Consider the following 20,073-nt stretch of genomic DNA (forward strand, 5'->3'; position numbering starts at 1 on the left):
ATTTTATTTTTTACTTCTAATCAGCAAGGGATATGTGAAGAAGTAAAAAAGTATCAGTGTTATGTGCTGGTAAATAATGCATCTGATATAAACATAATGCCACATGGACTCATTGCACAGACAAGAAAATTAAGACTTTGTTGGCTGGGTTGCAGATGTAAAGTGTGTGAAGTATTGAACATGATCTCATAGATAGCAGAGTTCACACTTTGTAGGCTTGTGGCTTAATGTGAAGTTTCAGAGTGTGAAAGAGACAAACCTGAAATGACGATGCAGGTGTCTTTGGCCCGTCTCTTCATGGCCTTGTAGGCAGCATCAGACACTGCGTACAGGTGAGGAGGGTTTTCATACAGCTCCCGGCCCCGGTACGCATCGATGGTGTCTTTGCCGTAAATGTCCATCTGTCTGTACGGGTTAACGGACACGACTACTTCTCCAATGTAGGTGTAGATGCGGCCCTTCTCAAACCTGTTCCACAAAAGAAAACACAAAATTGTCAATAGCATACTTCACACTACTTGTACAGGTATTATATTATATTTCTGGCTTAGTTAATGTTAGGTAATTTCAATCTTCATAACTCAAATACACAAAACAATAATAATGATAAAAGAAAATGAGAGTCAAACTAAAGCAAGGTTAAATAACCAAATCAAAAGATGCATATAAATGTATCCTAAAATCCAAAACCAAAATAAATATACACAATAGTGTTGTCCCTCAGCATTATTTGCTGTAATCATCATATTTTTATATACATATTTTAAAAGTGTTTTAAAGATTTGTATGACCTTTTTTTAAAACGCATCAAATATAAATATATACAATGAAATAGAGATACTAGATACATAAACAATAGAATTGTGTGTAAATCATAGACTGTATAGTGTAAATGCATCATCTATGCATATGATACGTTTTCAGTCCTCCGTTTAAGGTGGCAAAAAGCCATTTAGACCCAGTACATTTTCAGACAACCCATGAGAAACCCTCGAGTCAAAAGTTCCATGAGAGATGGTACACCTTCATGTCATACGTAACATCCTGACAGGAAGTGACCCAAGTGTGTGTTCACTGAGAGCAGGAAATGAAACTTGTGGGCTTCAGGGCATCACAGCCTTGAGTAACCTCATGGTGAGCTGCAAGAGGTAAAATTGACATGTCACTAGGTTCAATGTAGAAACCTTTTTTGTAGATGTTTCTAAAACCAGATTAGCGGTACTCTGATGTTAACATTTGTACATTTAGATCAAAACTGGGTAATGTCAGAATGGATCATGTCAGAACAAGGCAGAAATATTGCCTTCTTATTCTGCATTTTGGAAGAAACTACCAGTGTGCTAGTCATCTGGATCATCCATGTGGTTTCTGTTTCTCAGAATAAAAAATTAGGAAACATAATTTGACCAAAATCACTAATCCAAAAGAACTCTATCAGCAATAAAGAACAGCATAAACTAAATGTAACTGCATATTAAAGGTCAAACGGAAAAGTTATTAATAAGTACATTTGCTGACTCTACTCAAGTACACTTTTCAGCTGCTTTTAACTATTATTATTATTATTATTATTATTATTATTATAGTAGTCAATTTGTGCATCTTATTACATTTAATGCCCCACATTTTCGAGAAACATTACACAGATGTATCAGTTGTTCCTTGTCAGGTTAACTATAGTTGGCCATTTACAGTTTGGTTACGAGCCTCATTTATAATAATAGCTTAATTTTTAATATTTGAGCTGATAGAATCTGAAAGCACAGTTATGTTTGTTCTTAGAGAAGCTATTTTCATTTGGAAAGCAAAAGCTGTTGTTCCTGGAACATCCCGTCCATTAACTGGCACACTGTTGAAGTTCAACCACTAAAATAGATGTCTTGTTAAAAATATCATTCTGATTTTCTAATCAGTTCTATGGACTTTTGCCATAATTAGGCTCTACTGAAGTATCACCACCAAGGCCTCTGTTCACCAACCTTCATGGAAATCTCTTTTTAGAAATAACCTGCTGACAGAAGACCCAACAAAGGGAAAAAATACCAGTGATGATAACTAACCTAATAAAGTGGTGCAGGAATGAGTCCTAAACATGGAAATGAGTTAGCATTTTTGGCATTTCCAGGCTCCAAATTCAATACTTTTTTTGGCTAATGTTTGGCGTGATGTTGTTTAGTAGTTCTATTAAGAAAACGCCTTCAAACAAAATGTGAAAATCTTGTAAACTTATGTTTACCACAGACCTTATTTTGGTTAGATTCCCCAAAATAAGGTCTATGGTAAACACAAGTTTACAAGATTTTCACATTTTGTTTGTAGCCGAACAAACATTAGCCACCTTTATTTTGCAGTGTTTTTTGACCAGGGAACCCTTGCGATGCTAGCTTCTGGGTTGGCCCTAAAACATGTTTGCAAGAAAAGGAAAACAGTGCAAATGCAAAAACAGGAATCCAAACACCTGATCTCAGATGTAGGAAAATGTAGAGCAGTTCATTCAATTAGGCACACATCAGCGCAAACCTAAGCACCTGCCTCTGTTACCTAACAAGTCTGATCAAGCTGTGTGTGATGAAACTCTATAGACATTATGTGAAAACCAAACATGGAACACACACCAAGCCTCAGTCACAACATGTAACATGTTAAGTTAGAGAGTAAAGAGTTTTTCTAAATCTAGAGCTTGTTTGATCTTGTTTGACATGTTGGTGGATGCGAAAGACACAGAGGAAGCGAGAATGGACACTGTCTGGAACAGTGTCAAATCCTCAAAGCTTCACACCAAGAAAGAGTCACGAAATAAAATCAAAGTTACATTAACTTCAACAAGTTTGCTTACACTAGCTGTTTTATATACATGTAGTTGGTAATGTTCCATTACTGCCATGTGCTTCATGTGTTTCTGATGACAGCCACTGTGGTGATGATCACATCCACTACACGTTCATATCTGAACCCTGGGTGAGTGGGAAATGTAGAAATGACTCATTGCCTTTTTTACCCTTATATGTCATCTTGATGTCCTCTTGTAAAAAGAACATTCATAATGATAACGTCAACCTGTTAATTAACTGTTTCTGTGACATATTTCGTACGTTTAAGAGATCAGAGACTTACACCTAAATCTATATTTCTTTACACATATCTGATCAGAAATACCAAAGAAACAAGCCGTTTTCCTTGTGAGGAATGAATGAATGAAGCGTTACCCTTTGCATCTCTGACAACCAGCTGCTTCCCCTCACTTCCTCCTGTCTAACACTATATCTTACCTCAGCTTCAGATTCTCCATAAACTGCTCCATGGTGACCTCATCCAGCAGCACAAAGTCTGACTTCCCAAACTCCAGGCCCTCCAGCTCCGCCATCCCTGTCCTCGTTCAACAAACACACTTAGAAAACAAAACGTACAGGACTGAGAGGACCAGAAAGCCGCTTCTAGGAAGAAGAAAGAGAAGTATGGTTGCCTTCTTGGGCCGGTAGTGTGTAGTGTGTGTGTGCTGAGGGCGTGGTGAACTCGATGGTAGATTTGAGGGTGTGCTTATTTGAGAGCTGTGGTCTACAAGCTACAGCACGTCACCCGTCAATCAACCCTCGCCTCACTCACATCTGTATAAATAGCAGGAGGCTATCTTTAAGAACTCACACCACTTCTGCATCCTCCTCATCTATGTCTCTCTTCCTGCCACAAAACATTTCAAAACTCTAAAGTTTTTTTGTGTGTATCTTCTCTTCCCAGAACCCACATCTGTCACGCTGCCAAACAAGTGCTGTTAACTTGGCATATTTGGGGTTAGAAAATGGCCTTTATCTCCTGGGAAGGATCTTGGCATTTCCTTTTTTAACTTTGCATTGGCAGTGCAACGTGTCCCATAGGGACTTCCCCCAAATAAGAGGTTCCCAACTCCATGCACACTGACAAAACTGAAACATTGACTTTAAATAGATGTATTATGTCAACAAATGTAACATGGCTGTATTAAGTATTACATTTTATGTCAACTTAAATCATTTTGCTTACAACTAACCTAATACAGTTGTGTGAAATCTGTTGACATAACACATTTAATTGAAGTCAACATTTCAGTTTTTTCAGTACATTTGGAAAATCCGTTTTTTGAGTGCTGGAGCCAAAAGGTCTTGTCATGACTTGTAAATGTAGATCTAAGTGTGTGTGATATAGTACAGAGAGTGTACGGAAATGCTGAGTAATACAGAGTTGATATCTAAAATTATATTTCACAACCTTTTCCTTTAAACACTTTCAAGAACTTTTCAAGGCATACTGGATCTTTATTTCCATGTAAGGAACACTGTTCATGTGTTGGCCTTGTTGCACTGTCCCGAATCGCAGGGCATACTGGCAATTTCGCTGCCCAGCTGGAATTGTGAAGTGCATGAGGGCTCTCTTGCAGTTCAGAGGCCAGCAATTAAAAGAAAAAGGTAAACAAGGACACGGGTGTTCAGCCTTAAATATATATTAGGTTCACTGGTACTCACACACTTTAAAATAAACATAGCATTAACAAGGATTTAAAGGGACAGCACCTCTCTGCTTACCCCTCAATTTACAAGACATTGGTGACGCCATGTTGTCTTCCAGGACCTTCGCCTAGCTCAGAGGCCATCCTTAGCATAATGTGCAGTTACTCAAGTGTGTTGCTTTGGATAAACTGCTCAACTAAATGTAATGTCAACATACAGTTCAGGTAAAGCAAAACAGGCCCTCCCTAAAGCCAGATAGTTCCCACTCTAAGCTACTGTAGAAACAAGACGTTACACCATAATAAAAACCTACTTAGTCTCAGGTGATTATACACTCATAAAAACATAGTTACATTTCATTTCTGCCAATAGTTCCAGAACAAATTGGTCCTTTATGTGGCATTTTCTATCATGTCCTCCTTTTTGGACTAATTATGATCTCAATTGCCTATCTTTCTTGGTTACTAAGGTGATGAAAACAAATGCTAAAAACGTTTTTTCTGTTACAACCATCAAGCTAATTTCTTTCCTGGGACCATGTGCTCTAGAAACCATGTTTTCTCTGCATCAGTAAGAGGTGTTCAGTATATAAAGGGAACGTTAGAACTAAACTGAAAAACATTGTTCAAATCAGTAAACTGATTTATGATTTCCCCTGTAATTCTTATACCTATCAGCTATGTGTTAAGGTCAATTTCACTTCTCGTCAGCTGCTGGCCGTTCTTGAAAACAACATGTTTCCGCAGTGTGTTTAGATTTCCAAACACAGGATGACTCAGCTTGTGACTCAGAAGGGTTTTGACATCATTAGCCACACTTGTTATGACTGTTGTGTCTGTTTGTGAGGGCTAAGGATGAGCAGCTATTGGTATAACCTTTTTTTTTTTTTAAAGTTACGAGATGACGGCACTGTCAGAATCTCTCACTGTTAGATGATCACCCTTCATGTTTATGGCGCTCCTTTCAGTTTAAATATCAAGGCTTGGTTTGTCTAAAAACTGTAAGAAAAAAAAAACATCTTCTTAATTATTAATGAAATACTTCTTATTGTATTAAGCCATTTTGAATTTTCTTTGTGCAGGTTTTGCTTCCATTAAAATCAGGAAAAGTTAACTGCATATCATTTGTGGCACTCAAAGGAACACAGAATAAATAATAATTGTACACCAACACTTTCAACTGGATTACTTGTCCCTATGAAAGCAGTCGGCAGCATGAACCACTATCTGGAAATGAAATGGTTTCGTCCTTTTTTTCTAAAGGTACATATTTGTATCATGTATTATATCACAACAGAGCTGGCCAGCTAACCAATCAGAGCAGACTGGGCTCTGGTTTCAGACAGAGGGTGAAAAGAGGTGCTGCAGCACAGGCAGTATGAGAACAATAAAGAGCTTTTTAAACATTAGAGCATGGAGACATGTCCCAGTAGAAACACTACATACTGATATGAACCTCAAAATGGGGCCCTTTGAAGGTTTGTATTGCTGGGCAATCCCAATGTACAGGCCACTCTCCAGATTTGACCAGGGCTTACAGCAGACACAGTTGAAAACTCTGTAGACTTTGAGTTTATATAAAGCTACTAAAAATGTACTTTGATGCTAGTAGACAAAAAGTACTGATTGAGCTACAACGTCAAACGATCTATCTCCATGACTGTTAAACAAACACAATCCAATAGGGATGCTCCGATCGATCGGTCACCGATCGATATCGGCCGATACTCACTCTCTACCGATCGATCGGTGCTCTCTAAAGATGCCGATCGCGAGAGCCGATCGCATGACGTAAAATACATGACACTTTTCTCTGTGAGCGGCAAAACAAGCTCGCCAAAATGGCTTCACCGGTCTGGCATTATTTTAAGGTGTCCGAAAAAGACAGTAAAATAGCGGTATGCAACGTGTGTGAAGCAGAAATCCTGCAGCTCCGCCCGCCGGACAGGTAAGCGCAGCGAAACACACACACAGGGAGAACCAGACCGCAGTTCATTTCCTCATATTCCAAACGAGAAATTACGGTAGCAAATCACCCGGTTCTTTACGACCAGAACTATTAACGGGATACAAACCGGAGGAACCAGGCATGGAGGGAGGTGGCAGAGACAGTGGGTGAAACTGGTAAGTTTTCGCCTGTTTGGGGAGTTTATATATATATATATTGCTCGCATAAAATCCCCGGGTTTTTTTGCTTTGTATGTCGGGGGCGGGAGATTCATGTGATTGGTTGTTGGTCGCGTTGCTCGCAAAAAATCCCCAAGCTTTCAGACACGCCCAGCTCCAAGATTTTCAAGATTTTTGAAAAGCTGCTGTGTGGACGTACCAGAGTTAGACCTAACACACTTAGCTATTTTATCTAGGCTACCTCTGGAACAAGCTAAACTAGTTATTATAAATATATTTATTCTTCATTGTCGGGTCACTCATTACTGGATCAGTGAGCTGCATGAGATACTGACAGGCTGTCAGGAGAGGGAGAGAGGAAAAGAGAGCGCTTCCGCTAATTTCTCCCGTGTTATTATCCAAAGTGAATGTAAACTTGAATAATGTACATCATTTGAATGTAATAATTAAGTTGATTGTTGTTTGTGGAAGCTCCAGTGAATGAGCCCCATTAACTGAGTTTTAAACATCATTTTAAATGGAAGATTTAAAGTGATGTTTAAATCTTCCATTTAGGCCCCGCCCACTCGATCGGATCGGCGATCGCTATCGGCCGATACTGATTCCGGCGATCGGTGATCGGCGATCGGCCCCGAAATTGGCGATCGGAGCATCCCTACAATCCAATATGGACATCCATGAGATGCATGTCAATCCATCCACAATTTCAAGTCAAGACTGAACTTTGATGCTAAATATTTGGAGTCATTTTATAAACTAAACCTTTAATTGTTAGGCAAACCCTCCAAATAGGAAGTCCTGGTTTGGCGCTGTTATGATGGAAAGCAGTACTGTGCTTTCGGATACCATGGCAACAGACAAATACTAACTCAATTGTTATTACTCATAATTGTTGTCACGGGTGCAGCCCTGTTTTAATGGACTCTTTAATGCATAACAGCATTCATTAGAACATTTGACAAGACCAGTAAAGGCTCCTAGAGACCATCAAACTGAAACATTCAGAAATAATTTAAAATATCTACCTACCGTAGAGCATCTGATATCTTGAAAGCCTGTTCTTTTTTGTTAACTCTAAAGTGAGTTTAACATCGTTTAAGGGTACAATATCCCGCCAAACTCCAGTTACCCTTCCTCTAAAAACCCAGTTACATCCTCATCAGCCAGAGGAACTTCCTCTCTCAGTGTGACTTCAGTCCAGAGTCTGACACTATTTCACTTCCTCTCACGCCTGTTTCTGTCTCCATCTAGAACAGTGTTTCTCAAACTTTTTCATACCAAGGACCACTTAACCAATAAAAAAACACTCGCGGACCACCTAACTCCACAAATATCCAAAAACACATCGTTTTTTACAAATCGCCTGAAAATTGTACAAACAAGTGGCAACATGTGTGATGAAGGTGCTTATCTGGGCTATATCATGCAATCAAAAGTGAAACTTAAGCTCGTTCCATTGCGGAGATATTCCCGCGAGAGTGCGAAAAACTTAAATAAATTTGTGAAATTTTACCAATATACTCACGGACCACTAGGGGGCGCTCACGGACCACTAGGGGGCGCTCACGGACCACCAGTGGTCCGCGGACCACTAGGGGGCGCTCACGGACCACCAGTGGTCCGCGGACCACACTTTGAGAAGCACTGATCTAGAAGATAGATGGTGCCTTCAGGTGTTACCGAAACAACAACAGAAAGGCAGTGACAAGATCTTAAAATGCAAACTGTAACCCAAACACTCCGGTGAGGCAAATGCTGTATTGTGCAATGTTAACATAAGTAGTGTTGTTTATCCGCCCCTGAATCTGTTCTTCTTTGGTCTACTCTCCTTTCACATCAATTCATTAAAATATGTTTACGTTACGGCTGAAAAAATAACCAAAAAACATTGCAAAAACACATAAATCTCATTATCAAAATCTGAAAACACTTTATTGGTCAGTGTTTTAAAAACCCAAATAGATTCTTCAGTTTTCCATTATATTTTAGCCATTCTGTTTAATACAAACATGTATAGTGCAAGAGAAAAGCAATAATTAAACAAAATGGTGCGAGAGCTGCCAGTTAAATAACTGTTTTCAGTGCAGGAGAGTTTGAAGATACAATATTGATCGATTATTTGAATGTAATATATTTAAAAAAATCTAATAATAATAGTGTCAAAGTCTAAATCAGTACATTGCATGATATTTATCAATCTGACTTTTTGATTTAAATGTTACACTTCAACAACAATCCTTTTAAAGAGATGATTAAAAGGACAACAGATCCCAACCCATATTTGCATGTCTTATATTAACGGTTATTTTTTGTTTATCACAATCCGGTATATTGGTACAGTATCTGTGTACAACAGTGATTATAAAACTGAAATTAAAATTAAAATGAACAGTGAAAATGTCAATAAAAATGATATGCTTTTGGAAACTGAACTGAAACAATGCTAATTAAAAAATACTAATTTTTAGGGATGCACGATATTGTTTTTTTGAAACCGATACCGATAACTTCCTGCTTCTCAAAACCGATACCGATAACCGATAATAAAAAAATGTTTACGCCACTAATTATTTGAACGCGATTAACGCATGTGTATTTTTTTTCCTCGGCCGCCCCGTAGTTTCAGAGCGCATCGAGTTTAAAATACCATCTACAAGCTGATGCTGACAGCCCCGCTCCTGCCGCCTGCTTGTGGCAGACCACACTTCCACACTCACCGGCAGGCACCGACTGGCCATCTGGAGGACCGGGAGGGTGTGTGTATGTGTGGCCCGAGCGAGCGAGAGAGAGACCTTACGTGCATTGTTGTTGTTAGCATCTGGTGCTAGCTAGCTGCGCTAACGGATATACGGAGCTGTTTAAATGAAAACAGAGGAGCGACATTTCGCCACAACTGCGCCGAGCACTTGACTTTATGCAGGAAGCCAGACAGTGGGACATTGTACGAAAAGTCAGCACACTCAGCACGGATAGTGCGCAACATGATTGCAGCGTCCAGGCAGCTCCGGTTCGAGCATATGCCTTGAGTTGCACATAGCTCCAACGCCCATACCACCGACGACATGTTTGTTTACTGTCCTGGCTTCACGGCCGCACACCATTTACGTCACAGCCAGGCATGAGTTAGGGAGCGCTGGATTTGTGAAAAACTCCCCTCTTCCTAAACCACTAATACCACAGTACTGGCAAAACGGGAGGAGCCGAGTGAAAAACAAGCGCCCCTCATCCCAATCCACCCACACCGCAGTATTTTTTTCTTTTTTTTTACCCAAAAAATATATTGTATATTATCGGGGCTATTAATACTGGTATCGGGTTTATCGGGATGACGTCATAATTCCTAATATCGGACCGATAATTATCGTGCATCCCTACTAATTTTAGTAAATCATTTCATTTTCAAGGCTATAATGTATCACTACCAATAAAAGGAGACAGCATCAATACACGTCAGTCTCGTGATATTGAACCACGGAAACTGAACAAACCAGCAGATGGCGCTATGCTACAATAGCCTTACAATCAATCTCTATTGTGAAAGTAAACTCAGCGGTACAAATATGTCCCCATACAAATCCAGTTCTCATGTAGTGCAACTGCAGACTCCATAAGACAAATAACGGCTTTTAAGACACATAATAGTGTAAAAAAAATGTATGATAAGGTAGCATGGTCTTTCTACCTCATTTACAAAACTTCACTCCTTATCTTTTCTTTTTCCATAAAGATATAAACTTTCCCTTTAAACTGTTCCAGGCTTTCTTAGGTGATTTAGGACTTTTCTCTTCCTCCTTTTGCACCCTTTCTTTCGGGGCGTATCTTCTGGATTCAGGGCGTCTTGTATCCATTGAAGCTCCACCAAAGCAACCAGCAGCTCCCAGCTCCTCGTCCTGGTACCTTGAAGGAGAGTAACCTGCCTCATCTGCGTAAGGATATGACGTGTCGACGCCCCCCCTATCTCTGGCGTTCTTGTGACTGACCGGTGGCAGAGAGCTGCTCCTCCTATTCTCTATTGTGACCGACGTCCTCTCTGGATGTCGTGACTGCTCCCTCTGCCTCCGTAAGAGTATGTGCTTTAAATCGTGGCTCTCACGGGACGGTCCAATCAGGCGAAGTTTGACGTCCATGGGACATACGAGCACTGAGTTGTAAATGTTTCTGTCTTTCTTGATCTTCTCTAAAAGCACCCTGCCTTCTTGATCCATGTCCTTTAGAAGGACTTCCTGTGTGCGCAGTGATTGGTTGAGATCATCCAGGAGGCTCTGTAGTTTACCGACCGCTGTTCTCGCGCTCTTCCCATGTAGAGTGATGCTGGCGCTATCGCCTACTTTTACTACCACCATTCTGACATTATGGCATTCCACGATGCCATCAATGTCTCTTTTCCTGAGCCGATCTGCGTACCTAAACACATCTTCATCGACGATAAATGACTCACTTCGAGGACTGAATGAGCTGCGCTGATCTGGTTCTGGAGAAGGAGACGCTTTGTATTGTGAGCTTGGAAGTTTGTTTGGAGATGACGGAGGCGAGGAGGAGGAGGGTGAAGATGGAGAAGAGTACGGAGGCTTGTCTCGGCTTCTGTTAGCATTGGACACTGAGCTGTTTCGGGGGTAGTGTTTGGAAACGGCTCCAGAGGAAGCATAGGAGGCTTTTGGGACCGGAACGATGTCCGTCTTACTGTCTGATTTAACAATCTGCTCCAGAGAGGCCTTCACAGCTTTGAGTTTCAGAAACGACCCCTTCACACGCACCTGGTCTTGACTCAGATACGTCAAACTAAAGCCATGTGACTGGAGTAGTTCTATCACCTCCGCCTCATTGGGGAAAAGGTTCAAATGTACTGTTGCCTCCACTGGTAAATCCATCTGAGAGAGGGTGGGAAAAAAGGCAATTTTGAATCTGAGCTGACACAACATGGATAATGTGTAATCAATGTTCGGTTACCTGAGGATGTTCAGAGGATTTGACTGTTAGATGATATTGTTGCCAATTCACCTCCAATACATGGGAGCATTTAGGCAGGACTGGAGCAGCAACTGTGAAAAATAATTTTTTGAATTATTATTATCAGTTTAAAGAATGACTGACCTCAACCAGCATTCTAATATAGGAATGAAAATAAGCGTCCAGTGAATGTAGCCATTTTTTTATGTTGTGTATAATGTATTGAAAAACAAAAATGACCATAACACTACTATTATTATTGGAGCGTCAGCTTCAGCGTCAGACAGACGAAGACTGACAAAGACAATAGAGTCCTGCTGGAGTAAGACTGACAAAGACAATAGAGTCCTGCTGGAGTAAGACTGACAAAGACAATAGAGTCCTGCTGGAGTCACAAGGGTGGCAAAGAGGAGGCAAATCCTACTTTGATTGAACTAAGTATCGCTGGTGTTTTATTTTTTATTTGGTTGTTTAGCCCCTCATGCTATAATCATGTGTATTTTCTCCATTCCTGTTTATGTGTCTTCTCGCAATTATCACTGGCCCTGTATATCTCGTAATCGATATAACCGGCCTGCTCTCGTCTATCCCACATGCTCCACTGAGATCCAACATCTAGTTTCAGGCGGCCTGTGGAATTGCCAGTCAGCTGTTCCTAAGGCTGACTTCATCTCTGGCTACGCTTCCCTGCAGTCTCTGGATTTCCTTGCTCTCACTGAGACGTGGATTACTCCATCCAACACATCCACCCCAGCATCTCTCTCCACAGCATATTCCTTCTCCCATACACCCAGACCCACTGGCAGAGGAGGTGGCACTGGTCTCCTGCTTTCTCCCAAATGGAGCTTTTCCCTCTTCAAGCTACCTAACTTCACTCCTTCCACCTTTGAATTCCATGCCGTCACAGTAACCCATCCTATACAATTAACCATTGTTGTTCTCTACGGTCCACCAGGCACCTTGGGGGACTTCTTGGAGGAATTAGATCATCTCCTCTCACACATCCCTGAAACTGGCCCTCCCGCTGTACTTCTCTGAGACTTCAACCTCCAGACAGGGAAGATAGACGAACTAACATCTTTGTTAACCGCCTTTGCTTTCTCACTGTCTCCGTCCCCACCAACTCATAAAGCTGGCAATGTCCTTGATCTCATATTCTCAAGGAACTGCACTACTTCTAACCTCTCTGTAAACCCGCTCCACACATCCGATCACTTCTTCATTTCATTCTCTCTACCCCTTTCCAAACATAACAAACTAATCTCTTCTCATCCTGCACCTGTCCGCCGTAACCTTTGTTCCCTCTCCCCCTCTACCTTTGCCTCATCGGTGCTCTCAGCCCTCCCTTCCTCTGACTCGTTCCAACTCCTACCTCCAAACTCTGCTGCAGAAACTCTCCTCTCTACTCTCTCATCCTCTCTGGACTCTCTCTGTCCTCTCACATCTCGGCAGGCTCGTCAGTCCCCTCCTGCTCCCTGGCTTAGTGACGCACTGCGTGCTAATAGAACCGTCCTTCGGGCAGCAGAGCGGAAACGGTGGAAATCCAAACACCAAGACGACCTCCTAACCTATCAGGCTCTCCTCTCCTCTTTCTCTGCTTCGATCTCTCAGGCAAAAAGCACTTTCTTTCAAGATAAGATCCAATCTTCCTATTCCAATCCCAATAAACTATTTTCCATCTTCTCCTCCCTCCTGGACCCCCCCAAAGCCCCTTCCCCCTTGTGACGACACCTCCCCCCTTCTGCCTGGTGGTGCTCCCTGCCTTGCTGTCCTCTGGCAGGTACTGGGAGTGTTGTCCTGTTTGTGCCCGCCCATCTAGAGGCGGAGCCTCAAGAAGGTATAAAGGTTGCCCAGCTGCAAGGATCACTCTCTGATTCAGATCCTGGCATGCTGCAGCAACCTCAGCCTACAGCCTGTGTTAGGTTTGATGCACCCTCCAACATGCTACAACACCCTTCCACACACCCACACACTGCTCACACTACTGACAGTCTGATTCGTACATACACTATTCATCAGAGGTGTTTTTCTATAACATGTTAAATAAACAGATATTTGGCATTTAACTCTGTGTGGCCTCCCTATTTGTTCCAGCCTTGTGGCAGGTTGTAACAAGTGGGGGATCGTCCGGGATCATTTCCGGTGCTGGATAAAGGACATGGTGACCTATTTCAGTCAGGGAGTGTTCACACAGCTTGTTGGTTGACTCTGAGTTTTGTAGGGGAAAATAGGTCAGGTTGATCTTACTCTATGTCTAAGTAACTGGTCTTACTCACAGTTGTGTTTCTGTCCAAGGCAAGCTATGTTTTCCGGTATTGCTGTTTTGTGTTACCTTTCTCTCTTAAGACAGACACCGGTTCCAGTGTTGAGGTCCGGGGGATGGGATTAACCGTCTTCTCTGCTCCACAGCATAAACTGACATTAGTCTCCAGTCTGCTGCAAGGGGAAGTGGTCATGGGCGTGCGTCCTTCTCTGCCTATGGGGGGCATACAGATCATCTTGTTACAACCTGCCACAAGGCTGGAACAAATAGGGAGGCCACACAGAGTTATATGCCAAATATCTGTTTATTTAACAGGTTATAGAAAAACACCTCTGATGAATAGTGTATGTACGAATCAGACTGTTAGTAGTGTGAGCAGTGTGTGGGTGTGTGGAAGGGTGTTGTAGCATGTTGGAGGGTGCATCAAACCTAACACAGGCTGTAGGCTGAGGTTGCTGCAGCATGCCAGGATCTGAATCAGAGAGTGATCCTTGCAGCTGGGCAACCTTTATACCTTCTTGAGGCTCCGCCTCTAGATGGGCGGGCACAAACAGGACAACACTCCCAGTACCTGCCAGAGGACAGCAAGGCAGGGAGCACCACCAGGCAGAAGGGGGGAGGGGTCGTCACACCCTCCTCCCTTCTGTCAAGCGACTTTGTTAACCACTTTGAAAAAAAGGTTGATGATATTCGCTCTTCTTTTTCTGACTCACCTTTACTCACCGCTGGGTCACCAGACCCTCCTTCCACCAACACACTAACCTCCTTTTCCCCTCTCTCTCCAAGTGAGGTTATTACCCTCATTACCTCTGCCCGCCCTACCACCTGTCCTCTGGACCCTATCCCTTCAAACCTCCTTCAGACTATCGCTCCTGATATTCTACCGTTTCTCTCCCATTTCATCAACACTTCTCTAACTTCTGGTCACTTTCCAAACAGTCTCAAGGAGGCAAGAGTAAACCCTCTCCTAAAGAAACCCACTCTCAACCCGTCTGATGTTATAAACTACAGGCCTGTCTCTCTACTCCCGTTCCTGTCTAAAACACTTGAACGCGCTGTCTTTAAACAACTCTCCTGTTATCTCCATCAGAACAACCTTCTGGATCCGCACCAGTCTGGTTTCAAGGCAGGTCACTCCACAGAAACTGCCCTCCTTGCTGAGGAACTGCACACTGCTAAAGCAGCCTCCCTCTCCTCTGTCATCATCCTTTTGGACCTGTCTGCTGCATTCGACACGGTGAATCATCAGATCCTCCTTCGCACTCTCCAAGAACTTGGAGTTTCAGGCTCTGCACTTTCCCTCATCACCTCATACCTCAAAGACCGCACCTACAGGGTTACTTGGAGAGGGTCGGAGTCCGACCCTTGTCAATTAACTACAGGGGTCCCTCAGGGCTCTGTTCTTGGTCCCCTCCTCTTCTCCTTGTACACAAACTCGCTCGGATCTGTCATTAGCCTGCATGGTTTTTCATACCACTGCTACGCTGACGACACCCAATTAATTCTGTCCTTTCCCCGCTCAGAGACCCAGGTCGTCGCACGCATCTCTGCTTGTCTAGCTGACATCTCTCAGTGGATGTCTGCTCATCACCTCAAGCTCAACCTTGACAAGACTGAACTGCTTTTCCTTCCGGGAAAAGATTGTCCCACTCTTGACCTGACAATCAACATCGGCACCTCTATTGTTTCCCCGACTCAGACTGCAAGGAATCTGGGTGTGATCCTAGATAACAACCTGTCCTTCACTGCAAACATAGCTGCTACAACCCACTGCTGCAGATACACGCTTTACAACATCAGGAGGATACGTCCCCAGCTCACCCAGAAAGCGACGCAGGTTCTGGTCCAGGCTCTCGTCATCTCACGCCTAGACTACTGCAACTCCCTCCTGGCTGGTCTACCTGCATGTGCCATCCGACCTCTGCAGCTCATCAAGAATGCAGCGGCTCGTCTGGTCTTCAACCTTCCTAAATTCTCCCACACCACGCTGCTCCTCCGCTCCCTCCACTGGCTTCCGGTAACTGCTAGAATCCACTTCAAGACAATGGTACTTGCGTACCATGCTGCGAATGGATCTGGCCCTTCCTACATCCAGGACATGGTTAAACCGTACACCCCAGCACGTGCACTCCGTTCTGCATCAACCAAACGGCTCGCTGCACCCTCGCTGCGACGGGGACCCAAGTTCCCATCAGCAAAAACCCGTGGGTTTGCTATCCTGGCTCCAAAATGGTGGAATGAGCTCCCCATTGACATCAGGACAGCAGAAAGCTTACACACCTTCCGGCGCAGACTGAAAACTCATCTCTTTCGACTCCACTTCGAGCAATAGAACTATTAACAAAGCACTTATATACTAATAAAGGACTGGCTTAAAGCCAGTTGAGTAGCACTTACAATGTTTTTGCTCTATGAAACCTGATGTACTTATATGATTCTGTTTTCTTCAAGTTTGTATTTTGTTGGTCGAACGCACTTATTGTAAGTCGCTTTGGATAAAAGCGTCAGCTAAATGCAATGTAATGTAATGCAATATGAACTTAAGAATACAGTATATATGTCAAGAGCCTGACAGGTAGAACTAAGTATTCCATAGGAATTATAATTATATAATTAAAAAATGCACTGAACTGATACTGAAATACAGTAGCAAATCGTGTCTATCACAACTGGACCATCTGTAGACACACACCCCCTGCAAAACTGTCAATCCAAACGTATGCTCTCATTCAGTGTAACGGCCAGGGCATTCTATCAAGGATATGGAATACCTTGGTTGAAAGATATTCTACCCATAGACCGAGAACAAGATCTGATTGGTTGTTTTTTCTTTCTAACACAAAACCACTCAGATGCGTAGTGCATGGACCGAGAAAGACAAGACAAACAAATCAACGTAACACTAATATTACAGATCAACAACACAGATACGATTCTCATTTATTCATTTTATTTACATAATTAAATCGATTTTTTGTTTGTTTTATCTGAGTGTTCCAGGGTATTCTCTGAATACCTTGAAGGCCCTGACGGTTCGCCACTGCTGAAATATGACACTGGAAATAACTTAGGGCCACATGTAACATGTTCCACCATGAACTTATTATTGCAGCTCCTAAAGATGGCCAGCAGATGGCGATAAAAGCCACAAAGTGGTTAATAAGAATGAAAAGAAGAAATGATGGCTTTAGTTTAGGTTTATAAAGGCAGAAAAGCATCAACCACAACATACAAGTAAAAGCGTAATAAATTATACTCTAGTTGTCACTATTTCCTTATTGATATTCTTTTTTTGTCCAACTGGAAAAAGTGAAATAAATGATTCCTCTGGATAATAGATATACATTTTATTCAACCCTGGATGTTTCTTTTTTGGTAATTTATGTTATTGTTTAAAGTGTAATGTCTATAATACTTTTCATAATTGTTTTCAAAATGTATTCTGTAGAAAGCAGGATCATTAGTTGAGTATGTAGACGGCAATACTCAATCGTGCTTCCCCTTTTCTCCATCTGCACACTATGATAGCTAAAATAAACGTTTTTCAGTCTTAATAATTTGTCTAACTTAAGGGTAAATACTAATATTTCATCAAGGCAACATGAGATTTAAAGTCCGTTTCATCGAAAGTGAAAGTAATTCCGTTTCAGGTAAATTGGGTTTCTTGGACTCCTGCAACTTTACGAAATTTGACTTAATTCAGATTGAAAACCGAGTCAAGCCGCATGTCAGTAGGCTACAGATAAAATGCACGATCTTTATCAAGCAATAACTTGTGTATATTGAACCGTAGTAACATCCCCCAAACTGTGTTTCACTTCACTCCAGTAAAGGCAAACGCACAGCAAAGCAGGCTAAATAAATGGCTTAACACTAAAAAGGGCTTTGATAGATCTATCACTTACTTTAAAACTCACTCCTGTTATCTCCATGACATGACACCAGTGCGATGAAATCGAAAGCAATGTCGTCACTTCCGGTCCAGATTTACAGTTCATGATTTTGACAGTAAAATACATTTCCTTTTCGACTTTTTTTCTACGCAAGTTAAGTAAATACAAGTTTATGGATATTTCTATTGTAAAGTAAATACAATAGTTACTGTCAAATTATCTGTCTCAATCTAAAAATATCAGTAACTATTATTAAGCAAATACCTTTAAAGGCAAGAGCATTCAATGCATTCAATCTGCAGCAGAAGTCATTTGTTACCAGAGTGAAAACTAAATGTTTTTTATTTTCAATAATAATAATTTCACACGGTGGAATATTAACACCGCATGGATATTGACAGCGTTACAGAGTATACCTAACACGTTATGTAAAGCCATTTTGGGCAGAGAACTAACAGGATATTAACTTCAGGCTTTGATTGATTGATTGATTGAAAAGTTTATTAACAGCTTGTATATTGGGTACAGTACAGTACAGCTCAAAACATACAATTGTTAAGGGGATGCAGACCAGAGAAAGACTTTCGTCTTGTTTACATCAGGGTCCCCCATTTCCAATTCATCATATCATTTAAGACATATAAGACATATTTGACATACAGATGGCTTATTTACAATTTACATACAGGTGGTTTTTTACATACAGATTGCTTATTTACAATTTTCATTTTAGATTTCGTTCTAATACATCCTAACCGGACATTTAAGACATACCAAGTCTACAGATATACAGTTAGTAACAGAGTCTAAAATGCGAGTATATACATAGATGGGGGGGGGGAATCTGTCCATTGTACGACAGGTTGAGATTTGTACCATTACCGGGGCCAGTTTTGCAATGCTCTCCCCCGAAGGTGCTCTTTAAGAGAGGTTTTGAAGGTAAGTATAGTTTTACTTTCCTTTACAGTTGTGGGAAGAGCGTTCCACCTTGATGTGGCATAATTGCGAAACGTGTATTCCCCCTTTTTTGTGCCAAATCTGGGTTTCACATGATTTGTGGAGCTCCCTCTGGTGTTATGATCATGGTATTCCTTGACCTTTGGGAAGAATTTTGACATGTACATGGGTACCATAGAGGTGTAGTGGATCTTGTAGACCAGGCCCATTGCAAGTAGCTGTACTCTGTCGTCTACTCTAAGCCATCCTAGGTTGTCAAAGTGGGCAGAGGTGAGGTGGGTTCTAGATGAAAGGTCAAGCAGTAGTCTGACCAGTTTATTTTGCGATGTTTGAAGTTTTATTTTTAGCGCCTTGGAGGTGCTATGGTACCATGACGTGCAAGCATAGTCATAGTACCCTTGAATGAGTGCTCCTGCCAGAGTTTTCAGGGTGTTTTTGTTTACCAGAGAGGAGATCCGGTATAGGAATCTAGTTCTTTGATTGACTTTTTTTATTACATTGGATGCCATTTTGTCACAGGAGAGGTTTGCCTCAAGAATAGATCCTAGGTATGTAATTTCCTTCTTACTTGTGACAATAATGTCGCCCACTGCAACTGAGAAGTCGTCGGATTTGCTGAGATTATGTTTCGAACCGAAGAGAATGGACTCTGTTTTACCCAGGTGTAATGATAATTTATTATCGGCGAGCCAGGTGCAGATTCTGCCGAGCTCGGAGCTGAGGGTTTTTTCAACCTGCAACCTGTTCCTGTCAGAGACCAGCAGGGCTGAGTCGTCCGCGAACAGGAACAAGTTGCAGTCACATGCTGACGACATGTCATTTACATAAATTAGGAACAGTAACGGACCTAATATGCTTCCTTGTGGAACACCACAGCTCACTGGGAGGGGGGGGGACAGAGTACCGTTTACCTCCACCATCTGTTCTCTCCCCTCCAGGTAGGATTGCATCCAGCTCACCGATAGTTTATCAAAACCAATTGCTTTTAGCTTGTCAATCAGAATGGGGTGATTGACAGTGTCGAAAGCCTTTTGTAGGTCCAGCATCACCATGCCGCAGTACTTGCCCTCGTCCACCTCTTGTTTGATGTGGTCGCTCAAATAAAGAAGGCATGTGTCAGTGGAGTGGGATGTTCTAAAGCCAGATTGAAATGCATAGATTAGTTTCTTTTCCGCGAGGTACTTTTCGACCTGTTCATATACTATTTTTTCCATGACTTTCGAGATGGAGGTAAGTATAGAAACAGGGCGGTAGTTGCCTGGGTCCAATTTGCTGCCCTTTTTGTGCAGGGGGGTTACTCTTGCAATTTTGAAGTCTTTGGGTACTTTTCCCTGTTTTATGGAGAGGTTAATTATGTGAGCTATGACTGGTGAGATGGCGGTTGCTGTGTCTCTGAGGAATTTGGA

At 42.0% G+C, this 20,073-nt stretch overlaps 2 protein-coding genes across 6 annotated transcripts in view; both read right to left on the reverse strand.

Annotated features, from left to right (window-relative positions):
* The window catches only part of myo1g (myosin IG), a 68,416-nt gene extending 60,648 nt beyond the window's left edge, over positions 1 to 7,768 (reverse strand). For 2 of the 3 annotated variants that reach the window (XM_034236004.1, XM_034236003.1), the window contains exons 1-3: positions 7,637 to 7,768; positions 3,270 to 3,366; positions 260 to 468 (exon numbers count right to left, since the gene is read on the reverse strand). In XM_034236004.1, the coding sequence (XP_034091895.1) occupies positions 260 to 468; positions 3,270 to 3,366; positions 7,637 to 7,646 (316 nt within the window). In that variant the 5' untranslated portion in view covers positions 7,647 to 7,768. The remainder of the gene's footprint in view (positions 1 to 259; positions 469 to 3,269; positions 3,367 to 7,636) is intronic. The other variant, XM_034236005.1, reaches the window with a different exon arrangement.
* A 2,478-nt stretch (positions 7,769 to 10,246) lies between these two features.
* Positions 10,247 to 17,782, reverse strand: si:dkey-154b15.1. Of its 3 annotated transcripts, XM_034236040.1 has the most exons (4): positions 17,723 to 17,782; positions 13,887 to 14,030; positions 11,555 to 11,646; positions 10,247 to 11,475 (listed from the first exon to the last, which is right to left on the reverse strand). In XM_034236040.1, exons 2-4 carry the CDS (start codon positions 14,008 to 14,010, stop codon positions 10,312 to 10,314), a joined length of 1,380 nt encoding a protein of 459 aa, XP_034091931.1. In that variant the 5' UTR covers positions 14,011 to 14,030; positions 17,723 to 17,782; the 3' UTR covers positions 10,247 to 10,311. The 3 variants fall into 3 exon arrangements, with proteins under 3 accessions (XP_034091931.1, XP_034091933.1, XP_034091932.1); XM_034236042.1 differs by lacking the exon at positions 13,887 to 14,030 and having other exon boundaries at positions 17,723 to 17,761; XM_034236041.1 differs by lacking the exon at positions 13,887 to 14,030 and having other exon boundaries at positions 10,247 to 11,646; positions 17,723 to 17,764.
* Between the last annotated feature and the right edge of the window lie 2,291 nt (positions 17,783 to 20,073).

This window comes from Gymnodraco acuticeps, unplaced genomic scaffold (genome assembly GCF_902827175.1).
Source record: "Gymnodraco acuticeps unplaced genomic scaffold, fGymAcu1.1, whole genome shotgun sequence".
Classification (NCBI taxonomy): domain Eukaryota; kingdom Metazoa; phylum Chordata; class Actinopteri; order Perciformes; family Bathydraconidae; genus Gymnodraco; species Gymnodraco acuticeps.